The following is a 23,560-nucleotide window of genomic DNA, read 5'->3' as shown; positions in this document are numbered from 1 at the left end:
CCTGCGCTCCAAGGAATAGTATCCCAGCCCTGCCCCAACCTGTGCCTGTAGCTCAGGCCCCTCGAGTCTCGGCAGCATCCTCGTACATCTGCTCTGCGCCCGTTCCAGCTCAACGACGGCTCATGCCTCGAGGAGGCTGTGGGGGTGATCTGACAGAGACGGCCACAATCACACTGAGGGGAGGGGAGGGGGGTGGTGGAGAGGGGAGGGGTGGGAGAGGGGAGAGGAGAGGATGGGGTTTAGAGGGGGGGTTAGAGGGGGGGAGGGTGTGGGAGGGGAGGTTGGTTGGGGGAGAGGTTGGGTCTGGGGGTGGATGGGGGGGCGGGGAGAGAGCTGGAGGGGGGAGGATAGAATGGGGTTTTAATGCGAGTGGGGAGAGTAGGGATAGACAGAGCCGGAGGGGGGAGAAGGGATGGGGGTGGGGATGGGGATGGGGGGGGGTAGGGGATGGGGTAAAAGAGAGACAGAAGCAGGGGGAGAGGAGGGGGGTTGGGGTAGAGAGAGCTGGAGGTGGGGGGATGGGGGGAGGGGAGGGGGAGACAGAGGTGGGGGTGGGGCGAGAGGGGATGGATGGGGGAGACAGAGGGGGGGGTGGGGTGGGGGGGTTGAGAGGGGATGGGGGGGGGAGACAGAGGGTGGGGGTGGGGCGAGAGGGGATGGGGTGGGGGGGTGAGAGAGGTGGGGGTGGGGTGGGTGGAGAGGGGATGGGGGGAGACAGAGGTGGGGGTGGGTGGGGGGAGAGGGGATGGGGGGGGAGACAGAGGTGGGGGTGGGTGGGGTGGGTGGAGAGGGGATGGGGGGGAGACAGAGGTGGGGGTGGGGTGGGTGGAGAGGGGATGGGGGGGGGGAGACAGAGGTGGGGGGTGGGGGGGAGAGGGGGGGGAGATGGGGTGGGGTGGGGGGGAGAGAGGGGATGGGGGGGAGACAGGGTGGGGGTGGGGTGGGGGGGAGGGGATGGGGGGGGGGAGACAGAGGTGGGGGTGGGGGGTGGGGGGAGGAGGGGTGGGGGGGGGGGAGACAGAGGTGGGGGTGGGGTGGGGGGGAGAGGGGATGGGGGGGGGGACAGAGGTGGGGGTGGGGTGGGGGGGAGTGGGGGATGGGGTGGGGGGGCGAGAGGTGGGGGTGGGGTGGGGGGAGGAGGGGGATGGATGGGGGGGGAGACAGAGGTGGGGGTGGGGTGGGGGGGAGAGGGGAGGGGGGGGTAGGGGGGGGGACAGAGCCGGAGGCGGGGGGGAGGCACACTGATGTTTATTTGTTTGTGAGGCGGGACGGGCCTGCGGTTGGGTAGTAACACAGATGGCCCCAGAATGGAACCCCCCCCCCCCCCCCCCAGCCACCTGCTGGCAACCCCCCCCCCCCCGCTATGGGGTGCGCGGGTCCCATGGCAACTGGGCTGTTGTGTGGGGGGGGGGCGGGTGGTGGTCACGGACCCGGCTGGGAGGGGGGGGTTGTGTGTGGGGGGGGGGGGGGGGGGGGTAGGGGGGGTATTGGCAGTGCGGGGGTGGGGTCTGTGGAGGAGCGGACGTGGGGGGAAGGGGTGCTGTCGCACGACCCTCGGTGACCTGGGACGGCCAGAGTGGGTCGAGGGGCAGGGGTCGGGGGTCGGAGAGCATCAGAGGTGGGGGTCGGGGGGGGATAGGGTCATGGGCGGTGGGCTGTGTGGGGGTGGGGGGTGGGGGCCAGGGTTCAGGGTTCAGGGTTCAGGGTGGGGTGCGGGGGGCTGGTGCGTCTGGGCTTGAGGGAGCCGAGCAGGGTCTGGACGCCCGGCGGAAGCGGACGCTGGAACACAGATGGCCCACGACCGACCCGGCGCCAGCGACCGAGTCACCGCACGGCACGGTGGGGGAGGAGCCACTGCCCCACTGGCCGGGTCCCAGGCACTTCTGGCTACCGCAAGCTGTTCCAGGCATCTGGGGACCGAAGCAGGTGGGTCAGCACACCCCCACCCCCAGCAATAACCCCACCCCCACCCCCTCAATAACCCCCCATCCCCTCAATAACCCCACCCCCTCAATAACCCACCCCCACCCCCTCAATAACCCCCACCACCCCTCAATAACCCACCCCTCAATAACCCCACCCCCCCCCTCAATACCCCCACCCCACCACTCCCCACCCCGCATAACCCCACACCCCTCATACCCCCACCCCTCAATAACCCCACCCCCTCAATAACCCCACCCCCTCAATAACCCACCCCCTCAATACAACCCACCCCCTCAATAACCCCACCCCCACCCCACCACCCCACCCCCTCAATAACACCACCCCCTCAATAACCCCCACCCCCCCAATACCCCACCCCCTCAATCACCCCCACACTCAATAACCCCCCACCCCTCAGGAAATAACTCCCACCCCCACCCCCAATACACCCATAACCCCCCCCACTAACCCACCCCACGCACCTCAATAACACCCCCCCCCTCAATAACCCCACCCCCACCAGAACCCCACCCCCACAATAACCACAACCCTCAACCCCCCACCCCCAGCACCCCACCCCCTCAAACCCCACCCCACCACTCAATACCCCACCCCCACCCCTCAATAACCCCCACCCCCTCAATAACCCCACCCCCTCACCCCATAACCCCACCCCCACTCCCCCCACCCCCTCAATAACCCCACCCCCTCAATAACCCCACCCCCACCCCCCCCTCAATAACCCCACCCCCACCCCCTCAATAACCCCACCCCTCAATAACCCCACCCCCAATAACCACACCCCCACCCCTCAATAACCCCCACACCCCTCAATACCCCCACCCCCACCCCCCCTCAATAACCCCCCCACCCCTCAATAACCCCACCCCCACCCCTCAACCCCCACCCCACCCCCTCAATAACCCCCCACCCCCCCCCCTCAATAACCCCACCCCCCCCACCCCCTCAATAACCCCACCCCCCCCCCTCATAACCCCACCCCACCCCTCAATAACCCCACCCCCACAATAACCCACCCCACCCCACCCCACCCCTCAATAACCCCACCCCTCCATCAACCCCCCACCCCACCAATAACCCCACCCCTCAATAACCCCCACCCCCTCAATAATACCCACACCCCACCCCTCAACCCCCCCCCCCCCTCAATAACCCCACCCCACCACCCCTCAATAACCCCACCCCCTCCCCCAACCCACCCCACCCACCTCCACCCCTCAATAACCCCACCCCCACAATAACCCCACCCCCACCCCCACAATACCCCCCACCCCCACCCCCTCACCACTACCCACCCCTCAATAACCCCCCCCCCTCAATACCTCCCCAACCCCCCACCCCCCCCCCCCCCCCTCCCCACCCCACCCCCACCCCCAAAACCCACCCCCCCATAACCCCACCCCCTCACAATACACCCCACCTCCTCACTAACCCACCCCCATAACTCCCCACCCACAATCACCCCACCCCAACCCCCCCCGTCCACACCCCCACCCTTCACCCCACCATTGGCCAACCACCCCAACCCACCCACACCCCTCAACACCCCCAACCTCCCCAAACTCTCCATAACCCCCACCACACCAGCAGTAACCCCACTCCCCATTCCCCCCCCACCCAGTGTATCCCCCCACCCCCACTCCACACCCACCCCCCAATGCACCACCCCCCCCCCTCACAGCCCCACCCCCACAATAACCCACCCCCCCCACAATAACCCCCCCCCCTGGCCATACCACCCCCAGCCCCCAACCCCCCGGCCCCCCCACAATAACCCCACCACTCCAAGGATAACCCCACCCGGCACCCGGGCCTCATAACCCCACCCCCTCAATCAGCCCCACCCCCCCTCAATAAGAACCACCCCCCACAACCCCACCCCCCCCAATACCATCCCCCAACCATGCCGGGGGCCCCCACATTCGGAACCCCTGAGAGAGCTTACACGCGTGTGGGGACCCCACCCAGTGGAGGGGGGAGGGGTGACCCAGACGGGGGGGCAATGTGGGGGAGAGGGGGGACAATCCCAGCCCCCACAACGCCCCCCACGTCCAGGGTGGCTGTGGGGATCACCCCCATGACCCCCAGGGGGGTGGGGAGCCATCATCCACACCCACCTCAACCCCCAAGGTGGCCCCTCCCCAAACTGTGGGTGAGAGAGACGGGGGGGTCGCCAGGAGCGCCCTCGCTCCCCCAGAGAGGTGGGGGCAGTGTATACCCCAGCCCACCCCCTCACCATAGGACGCAGCCTGGAGCGCCTGTGGCTCAGGCCGGGGGGTTGGGGGTGGAGGGGGCCCAGAACAGTGGTGGGGGGGTGGAAGATGGGGTCGGGAGGGGCGGCCATGATGAAAGCAAGTTGGTGTGGACGTCACGGCCCCAGCCCCATGAGGACAGGAAACGGGGGTGGGGAGGGGTGGGCCAGCTCCACGCCCTGGGGGGACCAGACCCACAGGGGGGGGGGTCTCATACCAATAGTCATGGCGGGGGGGTACGGGGGGGGGCGTGGGGGGGGAGAGAGCGGTGGTGTGGGGATGACCCTCCAGAGAGGGAGGGGGGGGAGTGGGGAGGTGGGAGGGGGGTAACGGGGGTCAGTGTGGGATGGACCCTGTGGGTGAGAGAGAGGGGGGTGGGGAGGATGGGGGGGATGGAGGGGGGGAGAGAGGAGGGGGGTTTTAGAGGGGGGTTAGAGGAGGGGAGGGTGTGGGGAGGGAGGTTGGTTGGGGGAGAGGTTGGGTCGGGGGGTGTGGATGGGGGGGAGAGAGAGCTGGAGGGGGAAGGATAGAATGGGGTTTTAATGCGAGTGGGGAGAGTAGGGATAGACAGAGCCGGAGGGGGGAGAAGGGATGGGGGTGGATTGGGGGGGGGGGGTAGGGGATGGGGTAAAGAGAGACAGAAGCAGGGGGAGAGGAGGGGGGTTGGGGTAGAGAGAGCCGGAGGTGGGGGGGATGGGGAGAGGGGGGGGAGGAGGGGGGGGGGATGGGGAGGGGAGGGGGAGGTGGGGGGGGATGGGGGGGAGGGGAGGGGGGGGAGGGAGGGGGGGGTTAGGGGTGAGGGGGGAGGGGGGATGGGGGGGAGGGGAGGGATGGGGGTGGGGGGGGAGGATGGGGAGCGGGGGGGGGACAGAGGATGGGGGTGTGGTGGGGGGAGGAGGGGGGGGGGAGGTGGGATGGGGTGGTGGGGGGAGGATGGGGTGGGGGTGGGCCAGTGGGGGTGGGGGGTGTGGGGGGAGTGGGGAGGATGGGGGGTGGGGAGGATGGGGGGGGTGGGGTGGGGAGGAGTGTGGGCGTTGGGATGGGGGGCAGTGGGGATTGCCCCCTGTGGGTGAGGCACAGCGGTCAATGCCGGACGGGGTGGGTGTGTGGCCACTGCGGACGGGGTTTGACCAGCTCTCACCTCGTCGCTGATGATGGTGACGGTGGCAGAGGCCACGTTGACGGTTGACGGGAGTCCAGCTCTCTCTGCTGCCGCTCTGGGCAGCGTTCTCCAGCGCACTGTTGATCACGTCCATCCCTGCAGCGGGGGGGGTGTGGGCAGAGTGGGCCGTCAGCACACGGGGGCAAAGCAGAGAGGACGGTCAGAGCAGGGGGGGGGGGGGGGGTGCAGAGCAGGGGTCAGAGCCGGGGGGCAGGCCAGGGGTCTCAGGGGTCAGGGCGGGGAAGGGCAGAGCAGGTGGTCAGCTCAGCGCATACAGCAGGGAGCGGGCAGTCACCCTACCCACCGCTGCTAATGCACAATTATTACAAGGTACACAAAAAGCCGGAGGAACATAGCAACATAGACAATAGGTGCAGAGTAGGACATTCGGCACTTCGAGCCGGCACCGCCATTCAATGTGATATAAGGATGTAACTAGGAAAATGGACAAGGGAGACCCAGTGGATGTAGTGTACCTGGACTTTCAGAAAGCATTTGATAAAGGTCCCACATAGGAGATTAGTGGGCAAAATTAGGGCACATGGTATTGGGGGTGGAGTGCTGACATGGATAGAAAATTGGTTGGCAGACAGGAAACAAAGAGTAGGGATTAACGGGTCCCTTTCAGAATGGCAGGCAGTGACTAGCGGGGTACCGCAAGGCTCGGTGCTGGGACCGCAGCTATTTACAACATGCATCAATGATTTGGATGAAGGGATTCAAAGTAACATTAGCAAATTTGCAGATGACACAAAGCTGGGTGGCAGTGTGAACTGTGAGGAGGATGCTATGAGGATGCAGGGTGACTTGGACAGGTTGGGGGAGTGGGCAGATGCATGGCAGATGAAGTTTAATGTGGATAAATATGATGTTATCCATTTTGGTGGCAAAAACAGAAAGGCAGATTATTATCTAAATGGCGTCAAGTTGGGAAAAGTGGAAGTATAAAGCGATCTGGCGGTCTTTGTTCATCCGTCAATGAAAGTAAGCATGCAGGTACAGCAGGCAGTGAAGAAAACGAATGGCATGTTGGCATTTATAACAAGAGGAGTTGAGTATAGGAGCAAAGAGGCCCTTCTGCAGTTGTACAGAGCCCTAGTGAGACCACACCTGGGGTATTGTGTGCAGTTTTGGTCCCCTAATTTGAGGAAGGACTTCCTTTCTATTGAGGGAGTGCAGCATACAGCGAGTTCACCAGGTTAATTCCCGGGTTGTCGGAACTGTCATATGCTGAGAGAATGGAGCGGCTGGGCTTGTACACTCTGGAGTTTAGAAGGATGAGAGGGAATCTCATTGAAACATATAAGGTGAGGGGAGGTGAGGGCGGGGGGGGGGGGATGCGAGGGGGGGTCAGGATATGAGGTGTTGGTCAGGGTGGGGGGGGGGGGGGGGGAGGCAACTGGAGGGGGGGGAGATTAGGGTGAGTTGGGAGTTCGGGGGGTCGGAGGGGATTGGGGTGAATTGGGGGTCGGAGTGGGTCAGGGGCAGGTCAGTAGGTTTGAGGAGGAGAGGCTTGGAGGATGAGGTGGGGGGGGGGGTCAGTATGTTGTGAGATGGTGGTTGGGTTGGGTCGAGTCGCAGGGGGGGGGGGTTGGTTTGGGGGCCAGTGGGGGGGGGGTGTGGGGGGGGCCTCCCTACCTGGTCGACACAGCTGACGTGCGGGCTCCAGTCGGGGAAGGGCGGGTTAGACAGGGAGAGTAGGGGAGGGGGGTAAGGGGGGTGGTGGGCAGTGAGTTGGAGGAGGGGGGGGTGAGTCGAGGGGGGGGGGGGGCAGTGAGTTGGAGGGGTGGGATGAGTTGGGGGGAGTCGGGGGGGTCAGTGAGTTGGAGGGGGGATTGTTGGGGAGGGGTGGTTGGGGAGTTGGGGTGAGTGGGGGGGGAGGGGGGGGAGGGGGTGTTGGGTGGGGCAGTGAGTTGGGGGGGGAGTCGGGGGAGGGGGTTGGGGGGGGAGTTGGGGGGGGGGGGGGAGTGGAGTTGGGTCGGTTACGGGGGGTTGAGGAGGGGGGGAGGGGGTGAGGGAGGGGAGTCGGGGGGGGCAGTGGGGGGGGGGGTTGAGGGGGGGGGGGAGTCGGGGGGGCAGTGAGTTGGGGGAGGGGGTGAGTTGGAGGGGAGTTGGGGGGGGGGCAGTGAGTTGGGGGGGGGGTGAGTCGAGGGGGGAGGGGAGGGAGTGGGGGGGGCAGTGAGTTGGGGAAGGGGAGTGAGTCGGGGGGGGCAGGGTTGGGGGGGGGCAGTTGCCATTGAGTTGGGGAGGGGCTGAGGGGGGGGGGCAGTGAGTTGGGGAGGGGGGTGAGTGTGGAGGGGAGTCGGGGGGGGGGCAGTGAGTTGGGAAGGGGGTGAGTCGGGGGGGGGAGGGTAAGGGGGGGGGGCATTGAGTGGGAGAAGCGGCTGAGTTGCAGTGGGGGCAGTGAGTGATGGGAGAGGGGGGGTGAGGGTGAGGGGGGGGGGTTAGTCGGGGGGGGGGGTTAGTCACGAGGGGGGGATTAGTCGGAGGAGGGGGGGAGTCTGGGGGGGGGGAAGAGGAGGGAGGTTTTGGGGTGAGGGGGCGGTTCCCTACCTGGTCGGTGCGGCTGGGGGGACGGGGGGGTTCCTGGGCGCCTGTGCTAGGATGGGGGGGAGAGGGGTGGGGGGGAGGGGGTGAGGGTCGAGCCCTCCCACAGACACAGACCCTAACCCCCCCAAACCCCCAACCCAGCAGGTGGTTGGAGTGCCCACACGAGGGGGGTGGTCAGCACCGAGGGGTGGAGAGGGGATAGGTTTGGGGAGGGGGGGGGTGGAGGGGTGGGGAGGGTAGGTTGGGGGGGGAGAGGGGGGGGGAGGGGTGGAGAGGGGTAGGTTGGGGGGAGAGGGGGGGGTGGAGGGGGGTGGAGATAGGGGGTAGGTTGGGGGGGAGGGGGGGGGGGGGGGGTGGAGGGGGGGGTGGTTTGGGGGAGAGAGGGGGGGGGGGAGGGGTGGAGAGGGGTGGAGGAGGGGTGGGGTGGGAGGGGGGGGGGGAGGGTGGGGGTGGAGGGGTGGAGAGGGGTAGGTTGGGGGGAGAGGGGGGTGGAGGGGTGGGGAGGGGTAGGTTGGGGGGGGGAGGGGGGTGGAGGGGGTGATGGGGGGAGGGGTAGGTTGGGGGGAGAGGAGGGGGGTGGAGGGGGGGTGGGGGGGGGAGGGGTAGGGTGGGGGAGAGAGGGGGGGTGGAGGGGTGGGGAGGGGTAGGTTGGGGGGAGAGAGGGGAGGGGTGGGGGAGGGGTAGGGTGGAGAGTGGGGGGTAGAGGAGTAGAGGGGTGGGGGCAAGGGGCCAGAGACCGACCAGTGTTAACCCTTCAGCATAAAGTGGACGTTGTCATTCCCCCAGGGATGGGGGTCTCGAGCCGGTGGACACAGGTTTAAGGTGAGAGGGGAAAGAGGAACGCAAGGGGCAGCTATTCCACACAGTGGGGGGTGGGTGTGTGGAATGAGCAGTCGGAGGAACTAGTTGAGGCAGGGACTATCACAACACTTGGACAGGCACATGGATAGGACAGGTTTGAAGGGATATGGACCAAATGCTGGACTAATGTAGATGGGGCATGTTGGTCAGTATGGGTGAGTTGGGACGAAGGGCGTGTGTCTGTGCTGTGTGTATGGGGCCAGGACACTGGCGGAGGGGAGGGGAGGGGAGGGGAGGGGAAGAGGGGTTGTGAATGACCAGGGGGTCAGGGTTGTGTGTACATATAAAATTATAAAAGGACTGGACAAGCTAGATGCAGGAAAAATGCTCCCAATGTGGGGCGAGTCCAGAACCAGGGGCCACAGTCTTAGAATAAAGGGGAGGTCATTTAAGACTGAGGTGAGAAAAAAACGTTTTCACCCAGAGAGTTGTGAATTTATGGAATTCCCTGCCACAGAGGGCAGTGGAGGCCAAGTCACTGGATGGATTTAAGACAGAGTTAGAGCTCTAGGGGCTAGTGGAGTCAAGGGATATGGGGAGAAGGCAGGCACGGGTTATTGATAGGGGACAATCAGCCATGATCACAATGAGTGGCGGTGCTGGCTCGAAGGGCCGAATGGCCTCCTCCTGCACCTATTTTCTATGTTTCTATGTTTACACACGGGATATGATCAGGGTGGCACGGTGGCGCAGCGGGTAGAGCTGCTGCCTCACGGCGCCAGAGACCCGGGTTCGATCCTGACTATGGGTGCTGTCTGTACGGAGTTTGCACATTCTCCCCGTGACCTGCGTGGGTTTTCTCCGGGTGCTCTGGTCTCCTCCCACAGTCTAAAGAGAAACCCAGAGAGCAGGTAACTAACGGTGTGAGAGGGAGGGTCAAGGGGCTGGGAGACAGGAAGAGATCCAGTCAAAGTAGATGTGGAGAGGATGTTTCCACTAGTGGGAGAGTCTAGGACTAGAGGGCACAGCCTCAGAATTAAAGGACATTCTTTTAGAAAGGAGATGAGGAGGAATTTGTACAGGGTCTTGGTGAGACCACACCTGGAGTATTGTGTACAGTTTTGGTCTCCTAATCTGAGGAAGGACATTCTTGCCATAGAGGGAGTACAGAGAAGGTTCACCAGACTGATTCCTGGGATGTCAGGACTTTCATATGAAGAAAGACTGGATAGACTCGGCTTGTACTCGCTGGAATTTAGAAGATTGAGGGGGGATCTTATAGAAACTTACAAAATTCTTAAGGGGTTGGACAGGCTAGATGCAGGAAGATTGTTCCCGATGTTGGGGAAGTCCAGAACAAGGGGTCATAGTTTAAGGATAAGGGGGAAATCTTTTAGGACCGAGATGGGGAAAACATTTTTCACACAGAGAGTGGTGAATCTCTGGAATTCTCTGCCGCAGAAGGTAGTTGAGGTCAGTTCATTGGCTATATTTAAGAGGGAGTTAGATGTGGCACTTGTGGCTAAAGGCATCAGGGGGTATGGAGAGAAGGCAGGTACAGGATACTGTTGGATGATCAGGCATGATCATATTGAATGGCGGTGCAGGCTCGAAGGGCCGAATGGCCTACTCCTGCACCTATTTTCTATGTTTCCATGTTTCTATGAATTCCTTGGAAATCTGTGGAGGCCACAAGTCAGTGGATATTTTTTAAGGCAGAGTTTGACAGATTCTTGATTAGTACGGGTGTCAGAGGTTATGGGGAGAAGGCAGGAGAATGGGGTTAGGAGGGAGAGATAGATCAGCCATGATTGAATGGTGGAGTAGACGTGACGGGCCGAATGGCCTGGTTCTTCTATCACATGACTGGCTCTGGTGACCATCACTGACCGCTGGCCCGGGCCACCAGCTGCCCATGCTGCTGCTGCCCGTTCAAGCATTGTGCGCCGAGGATGGGGTCACGGTGATGGGGTCACGGTGAAAGGGGTCACGGTGAGGATGGGGTCACGGTGAGGATGGGGTCACGGTGAGGATGGGGTCACGGTGAAACGGGTCACGGTGAGGATGGGGTCACGGTGATAGGGGTCACGGTGAGGATGGGGTCACGGTGAGGATGGGTCACGGTGAGGATGGGGGGAACGGTGATAGGGGTCGCGGTGAGGATGGGGGGTCGCGGTGATACGGGTCACGGTGAGGATGGGGGTCACGGTGAGGGGTGATAGGGGTCACGGTGAGGATGGGGTGAGGATAGGGGTCACGGTGAGGATGGGGTCACGGTGAGGATGGGGTCACGGTGAGGAGGGGTCATGGTGATAGGGGTCACGGTGAGGATGGGGGTCATGGTGATAGGGGTACGGTGAGGATGGGGTCACGGGTGAGGATGAGGATGGGGTCACGGTGAGGTGGGGTCACGGTGAGGATGGGGTCACGGTGAGGATGGGGGTCAGGTGAGGATGGGGTCACGGTGATAGGGGGTCACGGTGAGGATGGGGTCGCGGGTGAGGTGAGGTGAGGATGGGGTCACGGTGATGGGTCACGGGGGATGGGGTCACGGTGAGGATGTGGTGAGGATAGGGGTCACGGTGAGGATAGGGGTCACGGTGATATAGGGGTCACGGTGAGGATGGGGTCACGGTGAGGAGGATGGGGTCACGGTGAGGATGGGGTCACGGTGATGATGGGGTCACGGTGAGGATGGGGGTCGGTGAGGATGGGGTCACGGTGAGGATGGGGTGATGGGACGGTGAGGGGTCACGGTGAGGATGGGGTCATGGTGATAGAGGTCACGGTGAGGATGGGGTCACGGTGATGGGGTCACGGTGAGGATGGGGTCACGGTGAGGATGAGGGGGGTCACAGTGAGGATGGGGTCACGGTGATGGGGTCACGGTGAGGGGTCCACGGTGATAGGGGTCGCGGTGAGGATTGGGGTGGTGAGGATGGGGTCATGGTGAGGATGGGGTCATGGTGAGGATGGGGTCATGGTGATGATGGGGTCATGGTGATGATGGGGTCACGGTGAGGATGGGGTCACGGTGAGGATGGGGTCATGGTGTGAGGATGGGGTCACGGTGATGGGGGATGTGGGATGGGGTCACGGTGGTCATGGGGGTCACGGTGAGGATGGGGTCACGGTGAGGATGGGGTCACGGACTGAGGATGGGGTCACGGTGATGGGGTCGCGATGAGGGGGTCACGGTGAGGATGGGGTCACGGTGAGGATGGGGGTCACGGGTGAGGATGGGGTCACGGTGGGATAGGGGTCACGGTGAGGATGGGGTCACGGTGAGGTCACGGTGAGGATGGGGTCACGGTGAGGATGGGGTCGTCACGGTGATAGGGGTGAGGATGGGGTCACGGTGAGGTGGGGTCACGAGGATGGGGTCACGGTGAGGATGGGGTCACGGTGAGGATGGGGTCACGGTGAGGATGGGGGGGTAGGGGTCATGGTGAGGATAGGGTCACGGTGAGGATGGGGTCACGGTGAGGATGGGGTCACGGTGAGGGGTCGGTGGTCACGGTGGATAGGGGTCACGGTGAGGATGGGGTCACGGTGATATAGGACACGGTGAGGATGGGGGTCACGGTGAGGATGGGGGTCACGGGAGGATGGGGTGAGGATGGGGTCACGGTGAGGATGGGGTCACGGTGAGGATGGGGTCACGGTGAGGATGGGGTCACGGTGAGGATGGGGTCACGGTGAGGATGGGGTCACGGTGATAGGGGTCACGGTGAGGATGGGGTCACGGTGAGGATGGGGTCGCGGTGAGGATGGGGTCACGGTGATAGGGGTCACGGTGAGGGTGGGGTCAGGGTGAGGATGGGGTCGCGGTGGGCGGGTCCTTACCGACAGGCTTGGTGACGGCGATGTTACCCATGTACAACACCTGGAACCTCTGCACCAACTCATTCTTGGGCATCGGGAACTCCACTGCTCACCGGGGGAGAGAGAGGGGGGGGGGAGAGAGAGAAAGGTTTATATCTCTGCAGGCACCAGCGCATCACCAACGTCGCAATCACCCCTAGACGGTCCCGGCACCCGTGCAGCGCCGGCCCAGCCACGCTGCAACACTCGCTGGCATTAAACTGCATCTGCCACACATCTGCCCGTCTCTGTTTTCCGCCACCTCTGCGATCTCGGTGCCATCCGCAACCTCACTCACCAACCTGTCTACGTTGACCGTACAGCGGGTGGAGCTGCTGCCTCAGTGCGCCAGACACCCGGGTTCAAACCTGATCTTGGCCGCTGTTTAATTTAACTTAGTTTAGACACACAGAGCTGAAACAGGCCCTACGGCCCACCGAGTCCGCGCCGACCAGCGATCTCCGCACACTAACACTATCCCACACACACTGGAGACAATTTACAATTCTTACTGACGCCATTTAAACAACAAACCTGCACGATGTTGGAGTGTGGGAGACCGTACAAACTCTGTACAGACAGCCCACGTAGTCAGGATTGAACCCGGGTCTCTGGCGCTGAGAGGCAGCATCTCTACCGCTGCGCTACAGTGTTATCCATGTGGAGTTTGCACGTTCCCCCTGCGACCACATGGGTTTTCCCGGGTATTCCGGTTTCCTCGCACATTCCAAGGACGTGTGGGATTGTAGGTGAACTGGCTTGGCTAAATGCCCTAGTGTGTAGGGAGTGGATGAGAACGTGTGCTAACACAGAACTAGTGTGAACGGGCCATCAATGCTCGGCGCGGATTTGATGGGCCGAAGGGCCTGTTTCCACGCTGTATCTCTAAACTAAACTACATGCAAGTGATTTATACCTGTCACAAACATAAAACAGACCCCTGCGGAACTCCACTGGTCAGTGAAACATGTTCCCGATGTTGGGGGAGTCCAGAACCAGGGGCCACGGTTTAAGAACAAGGGGTAAGCCATTTAGAACGGAGACAAGGAAACACTTTTTCTCACAGAGAGTGGCGAGTCTGTGGAATTCTCTGCCTCAGAGGGCGGTGGAGGCCGGTTCTCTAGATACTTTCAAGAGAGAGCTTGATAGGGCTCTTAAAATAGTGGAGTCAGGGGATATGGGGAGAAGGCAGGAACGGGGTACTGATTGTGGATGATCAGCCATGATCACATTGAATGGCGGTGCTGGCTCGAAGGGCCGAATGGCCTACTTGTCTCAGGCCTCCAGCCTGAAGTCAGGCTTGCATTGTTTTCTATGCAATGCACGAGCCAGAGAGGAGACCTGATGGAAGTATTGTACTGTGATGATAGAATATTGTGTTCAGTTATGAGCGCCGTGTTATAGGAAAGATGTCGTCAAGCTTGAAAGGTTTTCAGAGAAGATTTACGAGGATGTTGCCAGCACTAGAGGGTGTGAGCTACAGGGAGAGGTTGAGTAGGCTGGGTCTCTATTTCATGGAGCGCAGGAGGATGAGGGGAAATCTTATAGAGGTGTACAAAATTATGAGAGGAATAGATCGGGTAGAGTCTCTTGCCCAGAGTAGGGGAATCGAGGACCAGAGGACACAGGTTCAAGGTGAAGGGGAAAAGATTTAAAAGGAATCTGAGGGGTAACATTTTCACACAGAGGGTGGTGGGTGTATGGAACAAGCTGCCAGAGGAGGTAGTTGAGGCTGGGACTATCCCATTGTTTAAGAAACAGTTAGACAGGTACATGGATAGGACAGATTTGGAGGGATATGGACCAAACGCAGGCAGGTGCGGGCAAGTTGGGCTGAAGGGCCTGTTTCTACACTGTATCACTCTATGACCACGTATATGAGAGGTGTAGATAGGGTAGAGAGTCAGAACCTTTCCCCCAGGGTGTAAATGTCAAAGACTAGAGGGCACAGGTTTAAGATGAGAGGGGCAAAGTTTAAAGGAGATGTTGTTAGTCCAATGGGTGGTGGGTGTGTGGAAGGTGCTGCCAGGGGAGGTACAATGGTGGAGCCAGGGCTCACGTACCTTGGAAGGGAACGTCCACCAGCTTGGAGTGGTCGAACAGCAGCCCGTTCATGGACGACTTGGTGTCCTTGCGGTCCGCCATGATCTGTGGAGAGCAGAGCGGCAGGGGGGTGAGGGAGGGGGTGGGGTGGTGAGGGTGGTGGGGGTGGTGAGGGTGGTGAGGGGGATGGGGGGGTAGAGGTGAGGGGGGGTGAGGTGAGGGGGGGGTGAGGTGGAGGGGGGGGGTTGAGGTGAGGGGGTGGGGGGGTGAGGTGAGGGGGGGGGGGGGGGGGGTAGAGGTGAGGGGGGGTGAGGTGAGGGTGGGTGAGGTGAGGGGGGGGGTGAGGTGAGGTGGGGGGGGGTAGAGGTGAGGGGGGGGGTGATGGGTGAGGGGGGGGGAGGTGAGGGGGGGGGTGAGGTGAGGGGGGGGGTGAGGTGAGGAGGGGGGGTGAGGGGGGAGGAGGGGGTGTGAGGTGAGGGGGGGGGTGAGGTGAGGAGGGGGTGAGGTGGGGGGGGTGAGGGTGAGGGGGGGTGAGGTGAGGGGGGGGTGAGGTGAGAGGGGGTGAGGGTGAGGGGGGGTGAGGTGAGGGGGGGTGAGGTGAGGGGGGGTGAGGTGAGGGGGGGTTGAGGTGAGGGGGGGGTGAGGTGAGGGGGGGGTGAGGGAGGGGGGGTGAGGTGAGGAGGGGGTGAGGTGAGAGGGGGGTGAGGTGAGGGGGGGTGAGGTGAGGGGGGGTGAGGTGAGGGGGGGTGAGGTGAGAGGGGGGTGAGGTGAGGGGGGGTGAGTGAGGTGGGGAGTGGGGGTGAGGTGAGGGGGGGGTGAGGTGAGGATGGGGGTGAGGTGAGGAGGGGGGTGAGGTGAGGGGGGGTGAGGTGAGGGGGGGGTGAGGTGAGGGGGGGTGGGGGGGGTGAGGAGGGGGATGGGGGAGTGAGGTGAGGGGGGGGTGAGGTGAGGGGGGGGGGTGAGGTGAGGATGGGGGTGAGGTGGGAGGGGGGGGTGAGGTGAGGATGGGGGTGAGGTGAGGAGGGGGATGGGGGAGTGAGGGTGAGTGAGGGGGGGTGAGGTGGGGGGAGCGTGAGGTGAGGGGTGAGTGGGAGGGGGGGGTGAGGTGAGGGATGAGGTGGGACGGGGGTGAGGTGGGAGGGGGGGGGTGAGGTGGGGGGGGGGAGGTGAGGTGGGGGGGGGTGAGGTGGGAGGGGGGTGAGGTGGGGGGGTGAGGTGGGGGGGGGGTGAGGTGGGGAGGGGGGTGAGGTGGGAGGGGGGGTGAGGGGGGGGGGGGTGAGGTGGGAGGGGGGTGAGGTGAGGGGGGGTGAGGTGGGAGGGGGGTGAGGTTGGGAGGGGGGGTGAGGTGAGGGGGGTGAGGTGAGGGGGTGTGAGGTGGGACGGGGATGAGGTGAGGGGGGGTGAGGTGAGGATGGGGTGAGAGGGGGATGGGGGAAGGGGCCTTACCTGTGAGCAGATGTGGGTGTAGAGTGGGGGGGTGGCGATGGCCTTGGGCGGGGGGAATCACAGCGGAAGACGTGACACTTCAGCACACGGGTCAGCTTGTCTCTGGCCACATAGGCAAAGTCCCTGCAGTGTGGAGGGTGGGGGGTAAGAAACACCAGGGGGTCAGACAGACGGGGCAGCCCTGCCGTCACCCCACTCTGCCAACTAAGTTCTCCCCCGCTCTCTGACGAAGGATATGTAACATGGTGTCTCGCTGCTCCCCCTCTGTGATTCCACATCTCTCTACATCACCGTCTATATCTCTCGTCTCCCTCTCCCCTGACTCCCAGTCTAAAGAAGTGTCCCTCCCAGAAACGTCACCTATCCATGTTCTCCACAGATGCTGCCTGGCCCGCTGAGTTACTCCAGCACTCTGTGTCTGACCCAAGTGACTGACTCGCTCACAGCAGAGGCACAAACACTGTGAGAGATACAAGAGCATCCTGCGCAGTGGGGCTGAGAGATAGCAGATGGAGTTTAATACAGGTGAGTGTGAGGTGTTGCCGTGTGGGGAGTGTTGTGGAGCAGAGGGCTCTAGGAGCGCAGGTATACAGGTACTGATTGAGGATGATCAGCCATAATCACATTGACAATGGCTGATCATCCACAATCAGTACCCCGTTCCTGCCGTCTCCCCATATCCCCTGACTCCACTATCTTTAAGTACCCTATCTCGCTCTCTCTTGAAAGTATCCAGAGAACCGGCCACCACCGCCCTCTGAGGCAGAGAATTCCACAGACTCACAAATCCCTGTGTGAAAAAGTGTTTCCTCGTCTCCGTTCTAAATGGCTGACCCCTTATTCTTAAACTGTGGCCCCTGGTTCTGGACTCCCCCAACATCGGGAACATGTTTCCTGCCTCTAGCGTGTCCAAACCCTTAATAATCTTATATGTTTCAATAAGATACCCTCTCATCCTTCTAAATTCCAGAGTGCACAAGCCCAGCTGCTCCATTCTCTCAGCATAGGACAGTCCCGCCAACCCGGGAATTAACCTTGTAAACCTACGCAGCACTCCCTCAATAGCAAGAATGTCCTTCCTCAAATTAGGAGACCAAAACTGCGCACAATACTCCAGGTGTGGTCTCACCAGGGCCCTGTACAACTGCAGTAGGACCACCTTGCTCCTAAATTCAAATCCCCTTGCAATGAAAGCCAACATGCCATTAGCTTTCTTCACTGCTGCTGTACCTCCCCATCCCACAGTGCAGCACTCCCTCCCCCCCCCCCCCCCCCCACACCCCCCCCCACTGTCCCGCAGGAGGGAGCACATGGGGAGACAGGGTACAGACAGGGAGATGTCGATGGGAGATGGCACCTTTGCAGACAATAGCCAGGTGAAGAGACACACAGATGGGGGGGATGGAGTGTGAGGGGTCACACAGAGCACGGCACAAGGGGTGCAGTGTGTGGGGGGGGTGACACAATGGGGGTGCAGGTGTTGCAGAGTGTGGGGACGGGGGGGAATGGCACAATGGGGGTGCAGAGTGTGGGGGATGGGGGAAGATGGCACGATGGGGGGTGAGGGGTGAGATACTGTACCTCTCCCTGAGTTAGCGGCAGCACGGCGGGGTGGGGGAGAGAGAAATCATGTCTGATCACTGCGGCAACACATCCCTCCACACACACGGCCCGCACTCACCCGCGCATCCGCACTGCCCGCTGCAGCCGGGGGGGAGGGGGGGGGGGATACACGGTTCAGGGTTAAGGGGTGTCAAGCATCATGGGGTCGGGGTCGTGGGCCAAGGGGTCACACATTAGGGGTCCCGGGGTCGAGTCGTCGTGTGGGTTCATGGGGGAGCTGGTCGCAGGGTCGGGGGAGGGTCTGGGGTCAAGGGTTGGGGGTCACAGGTCGAGGGTCTGGCGTGTGTGGCTCCTACCGGCCATTGTCGCGCCCCACGCCCCACACACGGATGCTGACGATGGGTTGCATGTGCAGCGGCGTCTGGGTCACGGGGTCAACCAGGCTCAACGTGTCGTCCTCCAGTAACAGCTGCATTGCCTTGCCCTGGGGGGGGGGGGGGGGGAGGGGTGTGAGACATCGTTAGTGAGCCCCCACACAGTCACACTCACTAGCCCGCGGGGGTCTGGACACAAAACAGGGGGGGGGGGGGGGGTTCCCCCTGTACACCCCACACCCACCCCTGCACAAATGTACCCACCCGTACCCAGGAGCCCCCACCTGTCCCCACCTAGCCCAGATGTACACACCTATGCCAGGTGTCCCCATGTGCCCCCACCTGTCCCCACCTAGCCCAGATGTACACACCTATGCCAGGTGTCCCCATGTGCCCACCTGTCCCCGTGCCCCACCTGTCCCCACCTGCCCCCACCTGTCCCCGTGTGCTCCACCTGCCCCCACCTGCCCCCGTGTGTCCACCTGTCCCCGTGTGCCCACCCCACCCCGTGTGCCCCACCTGTCCCCGTGTGCCCCCACCTGCCCCCGTGTGCTCCCCTGCCCACCTGTCCCCGTGTCCCCCACCTGTCCCCGTGTCCCACCACCGTGTGTCCACCGTCCCCGCAGCCCCCACCTGCCCCCGTGTGCCCCACCGTGTCCCCCACTGTCCCCCGTGTGCCCCACCTGTCCCGTGTGTGCCCCACCTGTCCCCGTGTGCCCCACCTGCCCCCCGGTCCCCGTGTCCCCCACCTGTCCCCGTGTGCCCCCACCTGTCCCCGTGTCACCTGCCCCCACCTGTGCCCCCACCTGTCCCCGTGTCCCCCACCTGTCCCCTGTCCCCACCTGTCCCCGTGTGCCCCACCTGTCCCCGTGTGCCCACCTGTCCCACCTGTCCCCCCCCCCGTGTCCCCACCTGTCCCCGTGTCCCCACCTGTCCCCGTGTCCCACCTGTCCCCACCTGTCCCCGTGTCCCCCACCTGTCCCCGTGTCCCCCACCTGTCCCCGTGTGACCCACCTGTCCCGTGTCCCCCACCTGTCCCCGTGTGCCCCACCTGTCCCCGTGTCCCCCACCTGTCCCCGTGTGCCCCACTGTCCCCGTGTCCCCCACCTGTCCCCGTGTCCCCCACCTGCCCCCCCGTGTGCCCCCACCTGTCCCCGTGTGCCCCACCTGTCCCCGTGTGCCCCACCTGCCCCCACCTGTCCCCGTGTGCCCCACCTGTCCCCGTGTGCCCCCACCTCCCCCCACCTGTCCCCGTGTCCCCCACCTGTCCCCGTGTCCCCCCACCTGTCCCCGTGTCCCCACCTGTCCCCGTGTCCCCCACCTGTCCCCGTGTGTGCCCCACCTGTCCCCGTGTACCCCACCTGTCCCCGTGTGCCCCCACTGTCCCCGTGTGCCCCACCTGTCCCCGTGTGCCCCCACCTGTCCCGTGTGCCCCCACCTGTCCCCGTGTCCCCACCTGTCCCCGTGTCCCCCACCTGTCCCCCGTGTCCCCCACCTGTCCCCGTGTGCCCCCACCTGTCCACCTGTGTGCCCCACCTGTCCCCGTGTGCCCCACCTGTCCCCGTGTGCCCCACCTGTCCCCGTGTGCCCCCCACCTGTCCCCCGTGTGCCCCACCTGTCCCGTGTGCCCCACTGTCCCCGTGTCCCCACCTGTCCCCACCTGTCCCACCGTGTCCCCCACCTGTCCCCGTGTGTCCCACCTGTCCCCGTGGCCCCCCCGTCCCGTGTCCCCCGGTCCCTGTCCCCCCACCCGTGTGCCCCACCTGTCCCACCTGTCCCCGTGTGCCCCACCTGTCCCCGTGTCCCCCACCTGTCCCCACCTGTCCCCCACCTGTCCCCGTGTCCCCCACCTGTCCCCGTGTGCCCCACCTGTCCCCGTGTGCCCCCACCTGTCCCCCGTGTGCCCCACCTGTCCCCGTGTGCCCCACCTGTCCCGTGTGTCCCCACCTGTCCCGTGTGCCCCACCTGTCCCCGTGTGCCCCACCTGTCCCCGTGTGCCCCCACCTGTCCCCGTGTGCCCCCACCTGTCCCACGTGTCCCCCACCTGTCCCCGTGTGCCCCCACTGTCCCCGTGTGCCACCCACCTGCCCCACCTGTCCCCGTGTGCCCCACCTGTCCCCGTGTCCCCCACCTGTCCCCGTGTGCCCCACCTGTCCCGGGTGCCCCACCTGTCCCCGTGTGCCCCACCTGTCCCCGTGTGCCCCACCTGTCCCCGTGTGCCCCACCTGTCCGCCCCCGTGTCCCCCACCTGTCCCCGTGTGCCCCACCTGTGGTCCCCGTGTCCCCCTACCTGCCCCCACCTGCCCCCGTGTCCCCCACCTGTCCCCTGTGTGCCCCCCCCCTGCCCCCACCTGTCCCCGTGTCCCCCACCTGTCCACCGTGTCCCCCACCTGTCCCCGTGTCCCCCACCTGTCCCCGTGTGCCCCACCTGTCCCGCCCCGTGTGCCCCACCTGTCCCCGTGTCCCCACCTGTCCCCGTGTCCCCGTGTGCCCCACCTGTCCCCGTGTGCTCCACCTGCCCCCACCTGTCCCCCACCTGTCCCCGTGTCCCCCACCTGTCCCCGTGTGCTCCACCTGCCCCCACCTGTCCCCACCCCGTGTCCCCCACCTGTCCCCGTGTGCCCGTGTGCCCCACCTGTCCCCGTGTGCCCCACCTGTCCCCGTGTCCCCCACAACCCCGTGTGCTCCACCTGTCCTCGGTGAACCCACCTGCCCCCATGATCCTGCGCTGTCGTGCAGGGTGCCGCGGTGCATGGACAGCTGGCGGATGCAGGTGTTGACAGCAACGCTGCTCTTGCCGGGGGCCAGGTCCTCCTCCAGCATCTCCACCCAGCCCAGCGACTGCACCTGGAAACACTGACGCAGCAAACACCGCACGTCAGGGGGCAGCGAGGGGGGGGCACGCTTTTGCAGATGGGGGGGGGGGGATGGGGGAAGAGTAGGAGGAGACGTGAGGGGTGAGTTTAGCGGGGGAGGGGAGGAGGAACGGCCCGCGGGGGGAGAGGGGGGGTGGTCACAGGGATGGGGATGGGGAAGTGGTCATGGTTGGGTTGGGTCGTGGGGGGTGGTGGGGATCATGGTGGGGACATGGGTCATGGGGGGGGGTCGTTGGGGTCATGGGTGGGAGGTGGGGGTCATGGGGGGGCGTTAGGGTCATGGTTGGGTCCAGGGGTCACAGTTGGGTGGTGAGGGTCACAGGGGGACGTGGGGGTCACTGGGGGGTGGTGGGGGTCATGGTTGGGTCGTGTGAGGGGTCGGTGGGGGTCATGGTTGCTACGTGGAGGTCACGGTTGGGTCGTGAGGGTCACGGGGGGGTCATGGTTGGGTGGTGGGGTCATGGTTGGGTGGTGAGGGTCACGGGGGGGTCATGGGGGTCATGGTTGTGTCTTGGGAGTCACGATTGGGTGGGTGAGTGTCAGGGGGATCATGGTTGGGTGGTGGGGGTCATGGTTGGGTCTTGAGGGTCACGGGGGGGTCATGAGTGTCAGGGGGGTCATGGTTGGGTGGTGAGGGTCACGGTTGGGTCGTGAGGAGTGATGGTTGTCGTGGGGGGTCACGGTTGGGTCGTGAGGGTCACGAGGGTCATGGTTGTGTTGTGAGGTCATGGTTGGGTCGTGAGGGTCACGGGGGGGGTCGTGGGGTCACGTTTGGTCACGGGAAGGGGGGGAACCCCGGGTCACGGCCTGACCTTGGACTCGTCGTCGATGTTGCTGAAGGTCTTGGTGCCGTCCTCCTCCGCTGACCCCCTGGGAGACACAACGGTCAGTGTGAGCAGCTCGACCAACGACGGCTGCCCTGTCCACACCTCCCCCCAGGGACAGCAGCGAGGGGTTACCCCGGCAACTGGGGAGTGTTGGGGAGGGGGGGGGTGCAGAAGCCCCCTGTAAGTCTCCAACAACTCTCACCAACTTCTACAGATGCGCCGTAGAGAGCATTTTATCAGGATGCATCACAGCACGGTTTGGGAACAGCTCCATCCAAGACCACAAGAAATTGGGAGGAAATTGTGGACGCTGCCCAGACCATCACACAAACCATGCTCCCTTCCATCGACTCCATCTACACCTCACGCTGCCTCGGCAAGGCCAGCAGCATCATCAAGGACCAGTCTCACCCCCACTCACTCCCTCTTCTCCCCTCTCCCATCAGGCAAGAGGTACAGTAATGTGAAAACGCACACCTCCAGATTCAGGTACAGTTTCATCCCGGCTGTTATCAGGCACTGAACCATCCCACCACAACCAGAAAGCAGTGCTGAACCACTGTCTACCTCATTGGTGACCCTCAGACTATCTTTGATCAGACTTTACTGGCTTTACCTTGCACCTATTGTCTATTGTCTAGCTGGTGCCAGATACAGACCACCCTCTGAGTGTAGAAGTTGCCCCTGAGGTCCCTCTTAAATCTCTCCCCTCTCACCTTAACCCTGTGCCCTCTAGTTGTAGAATCGTCGACCCCGGGAAACAGACTGTGAGCGTTCACTTTATCCGTGCCCCTCATGATCTTGTCCACCTCAATAAGGTCACCCCTCAGCCCCCTACGCTCCAAAGGACAAAGTCCCAGCCTATCCAACCTCTCCCTGTAACTCAGGCCCGCAAGCCCAGGTAACATCCAGGTGAATCTCTCCTGCACCCTCTCGAACGGGAGGAAAGTCTGGACAGAGACAGGGAGGTGCAGCGGGTAGAGCTGCTGCCTCACAGTGCCAGAGACACGGGATCGGTCCTGACTACGGGCGCTGTCTGTACGGAGTTTGTACGTTCTCCCCGTGACCTGCGTGGGTTTTCTCCGAGATCTTCGGTTTCCTCCCACGCTCCAAAGACGCACAGGTTTGTAGGTTAATTGGCTTGGTGTAAATGTGAATTGTTCCTGGTGTGTGTGTAGGATAGTGTTAGTGTGCTGGGATCGCTGGTCGGCGAGGACACGGTGGGCTGAGGGGCCTGGTTCTGCGCTGTATCTCTAAACTCAGAGGATGATCACGTACCCGAGACTCAACGATGCATATCGTAATGTTGCTCCCTCAAAGTCTCGCAGACTGTTGTCCGTGCTCTCTGGGGGGGTGACTGCGTCCTGGGGGGGGGACAAAGATACTGTCAGACGGCACACACACAACACACAGTAACTGCCAACACTCGCATCAACCCGGCACCAATTCCCCCAAAAATAGACACAGAGTGCTGGAGTAACTCAGCGGGTCAGGCAGCATCTGTGGAGAACATGGATAGGTGACGTTTCACAGAGTGCAGGAGTAACTCATAGGAACGACGTTTCGTGTCGAGACCCTTCTTCAGATGTCAGTGTCGACTTGAAACGTTACCCATTCCTTCTCTCCAGAGACGCTGTCTGAATTACTCCAGCATTTTGTGTCTATCTTCAGTGTAAACCAGCATCTGCAGTTCCTTCCTAGTCACACGCACCGCCCCCACCCACAGTCACACCCCCCCCCCCCCCCTACAGTTATACTCGCTGTGCCCATGTACAGGCAGAGGGTGTGGGTGGAAGGGCTGGGGGGGGGGGGGGGGTGGGAGGATGAAGGGGAAGTGAGGGATGGGGGGGATGGG

The 23,560-nt window shown here is 63.2% G+C and overlaps 1 protein-coding gene across 1 annotated transcript in view; it reads right to left on the bottom strand.

Annotated features, from left to right (window-relative positions):
- Positions 1 to 1,700: 1,700 nt before the first annotated feature.
- LOC129698443 (amyloid beta precursor protein binding family B member 1-like) overlaps positions 1,701 to 23,560 on the bottom strand; it is a 34,240-nt gene continuing 12,380 nt past the window's right edge. Inside the window, 11 exon segments of the mRNA XM_055637588.1 lie at positions 1,701 to 1,910; positions 5,341 to 5,385; positions 5,387 to 5,457; positions 12,559 to 12,642; positions 14,640 to 14,724; positions 16,066 to 16,086; positions 16,089 to 16,188; positions 17,985 to 18,112; positions 20,712 to 20,858; positions 21,691 to 21,748; positions 22,984 to 23,069. Coding sequence (XP_055493563.1) covers positions 1,701 to 1,910; positions 5,341 to 5,385; positions 5,387 to 5,457; positions 12,559 to 12,642; positions 14,640 to 14,724; positions 16,066 to 16,086; positions 16,089 to 16,188; positions 17,985 to 18,112; positions 20,712 to 20,858; positions 21,691 to 21,748; positions 22,984 to 23,069 — 1,035 coding nt within the window.

The sequence above is a fragment of the Leucoraja erinacea genome, chromosome 6, assembly GCF_028641065.1.
Source record: "Leucoraja erinacea ecotype New England chromosome 6, Leri_hhj_1, whole genome shotgun sequence".
Classification (NCBI taxonomy): domain Eukaryota; kingdom Metazoa; phylum Chordata; class Chondrichthyes; order Rajiformes; family Rajidae; genus Leucoraja; species Leucoraja erinaceus.
Note: the sequence above shows the minus strand (reverse complement) of the source record. Positions and strands in the feature narration are given on the sequence as shown.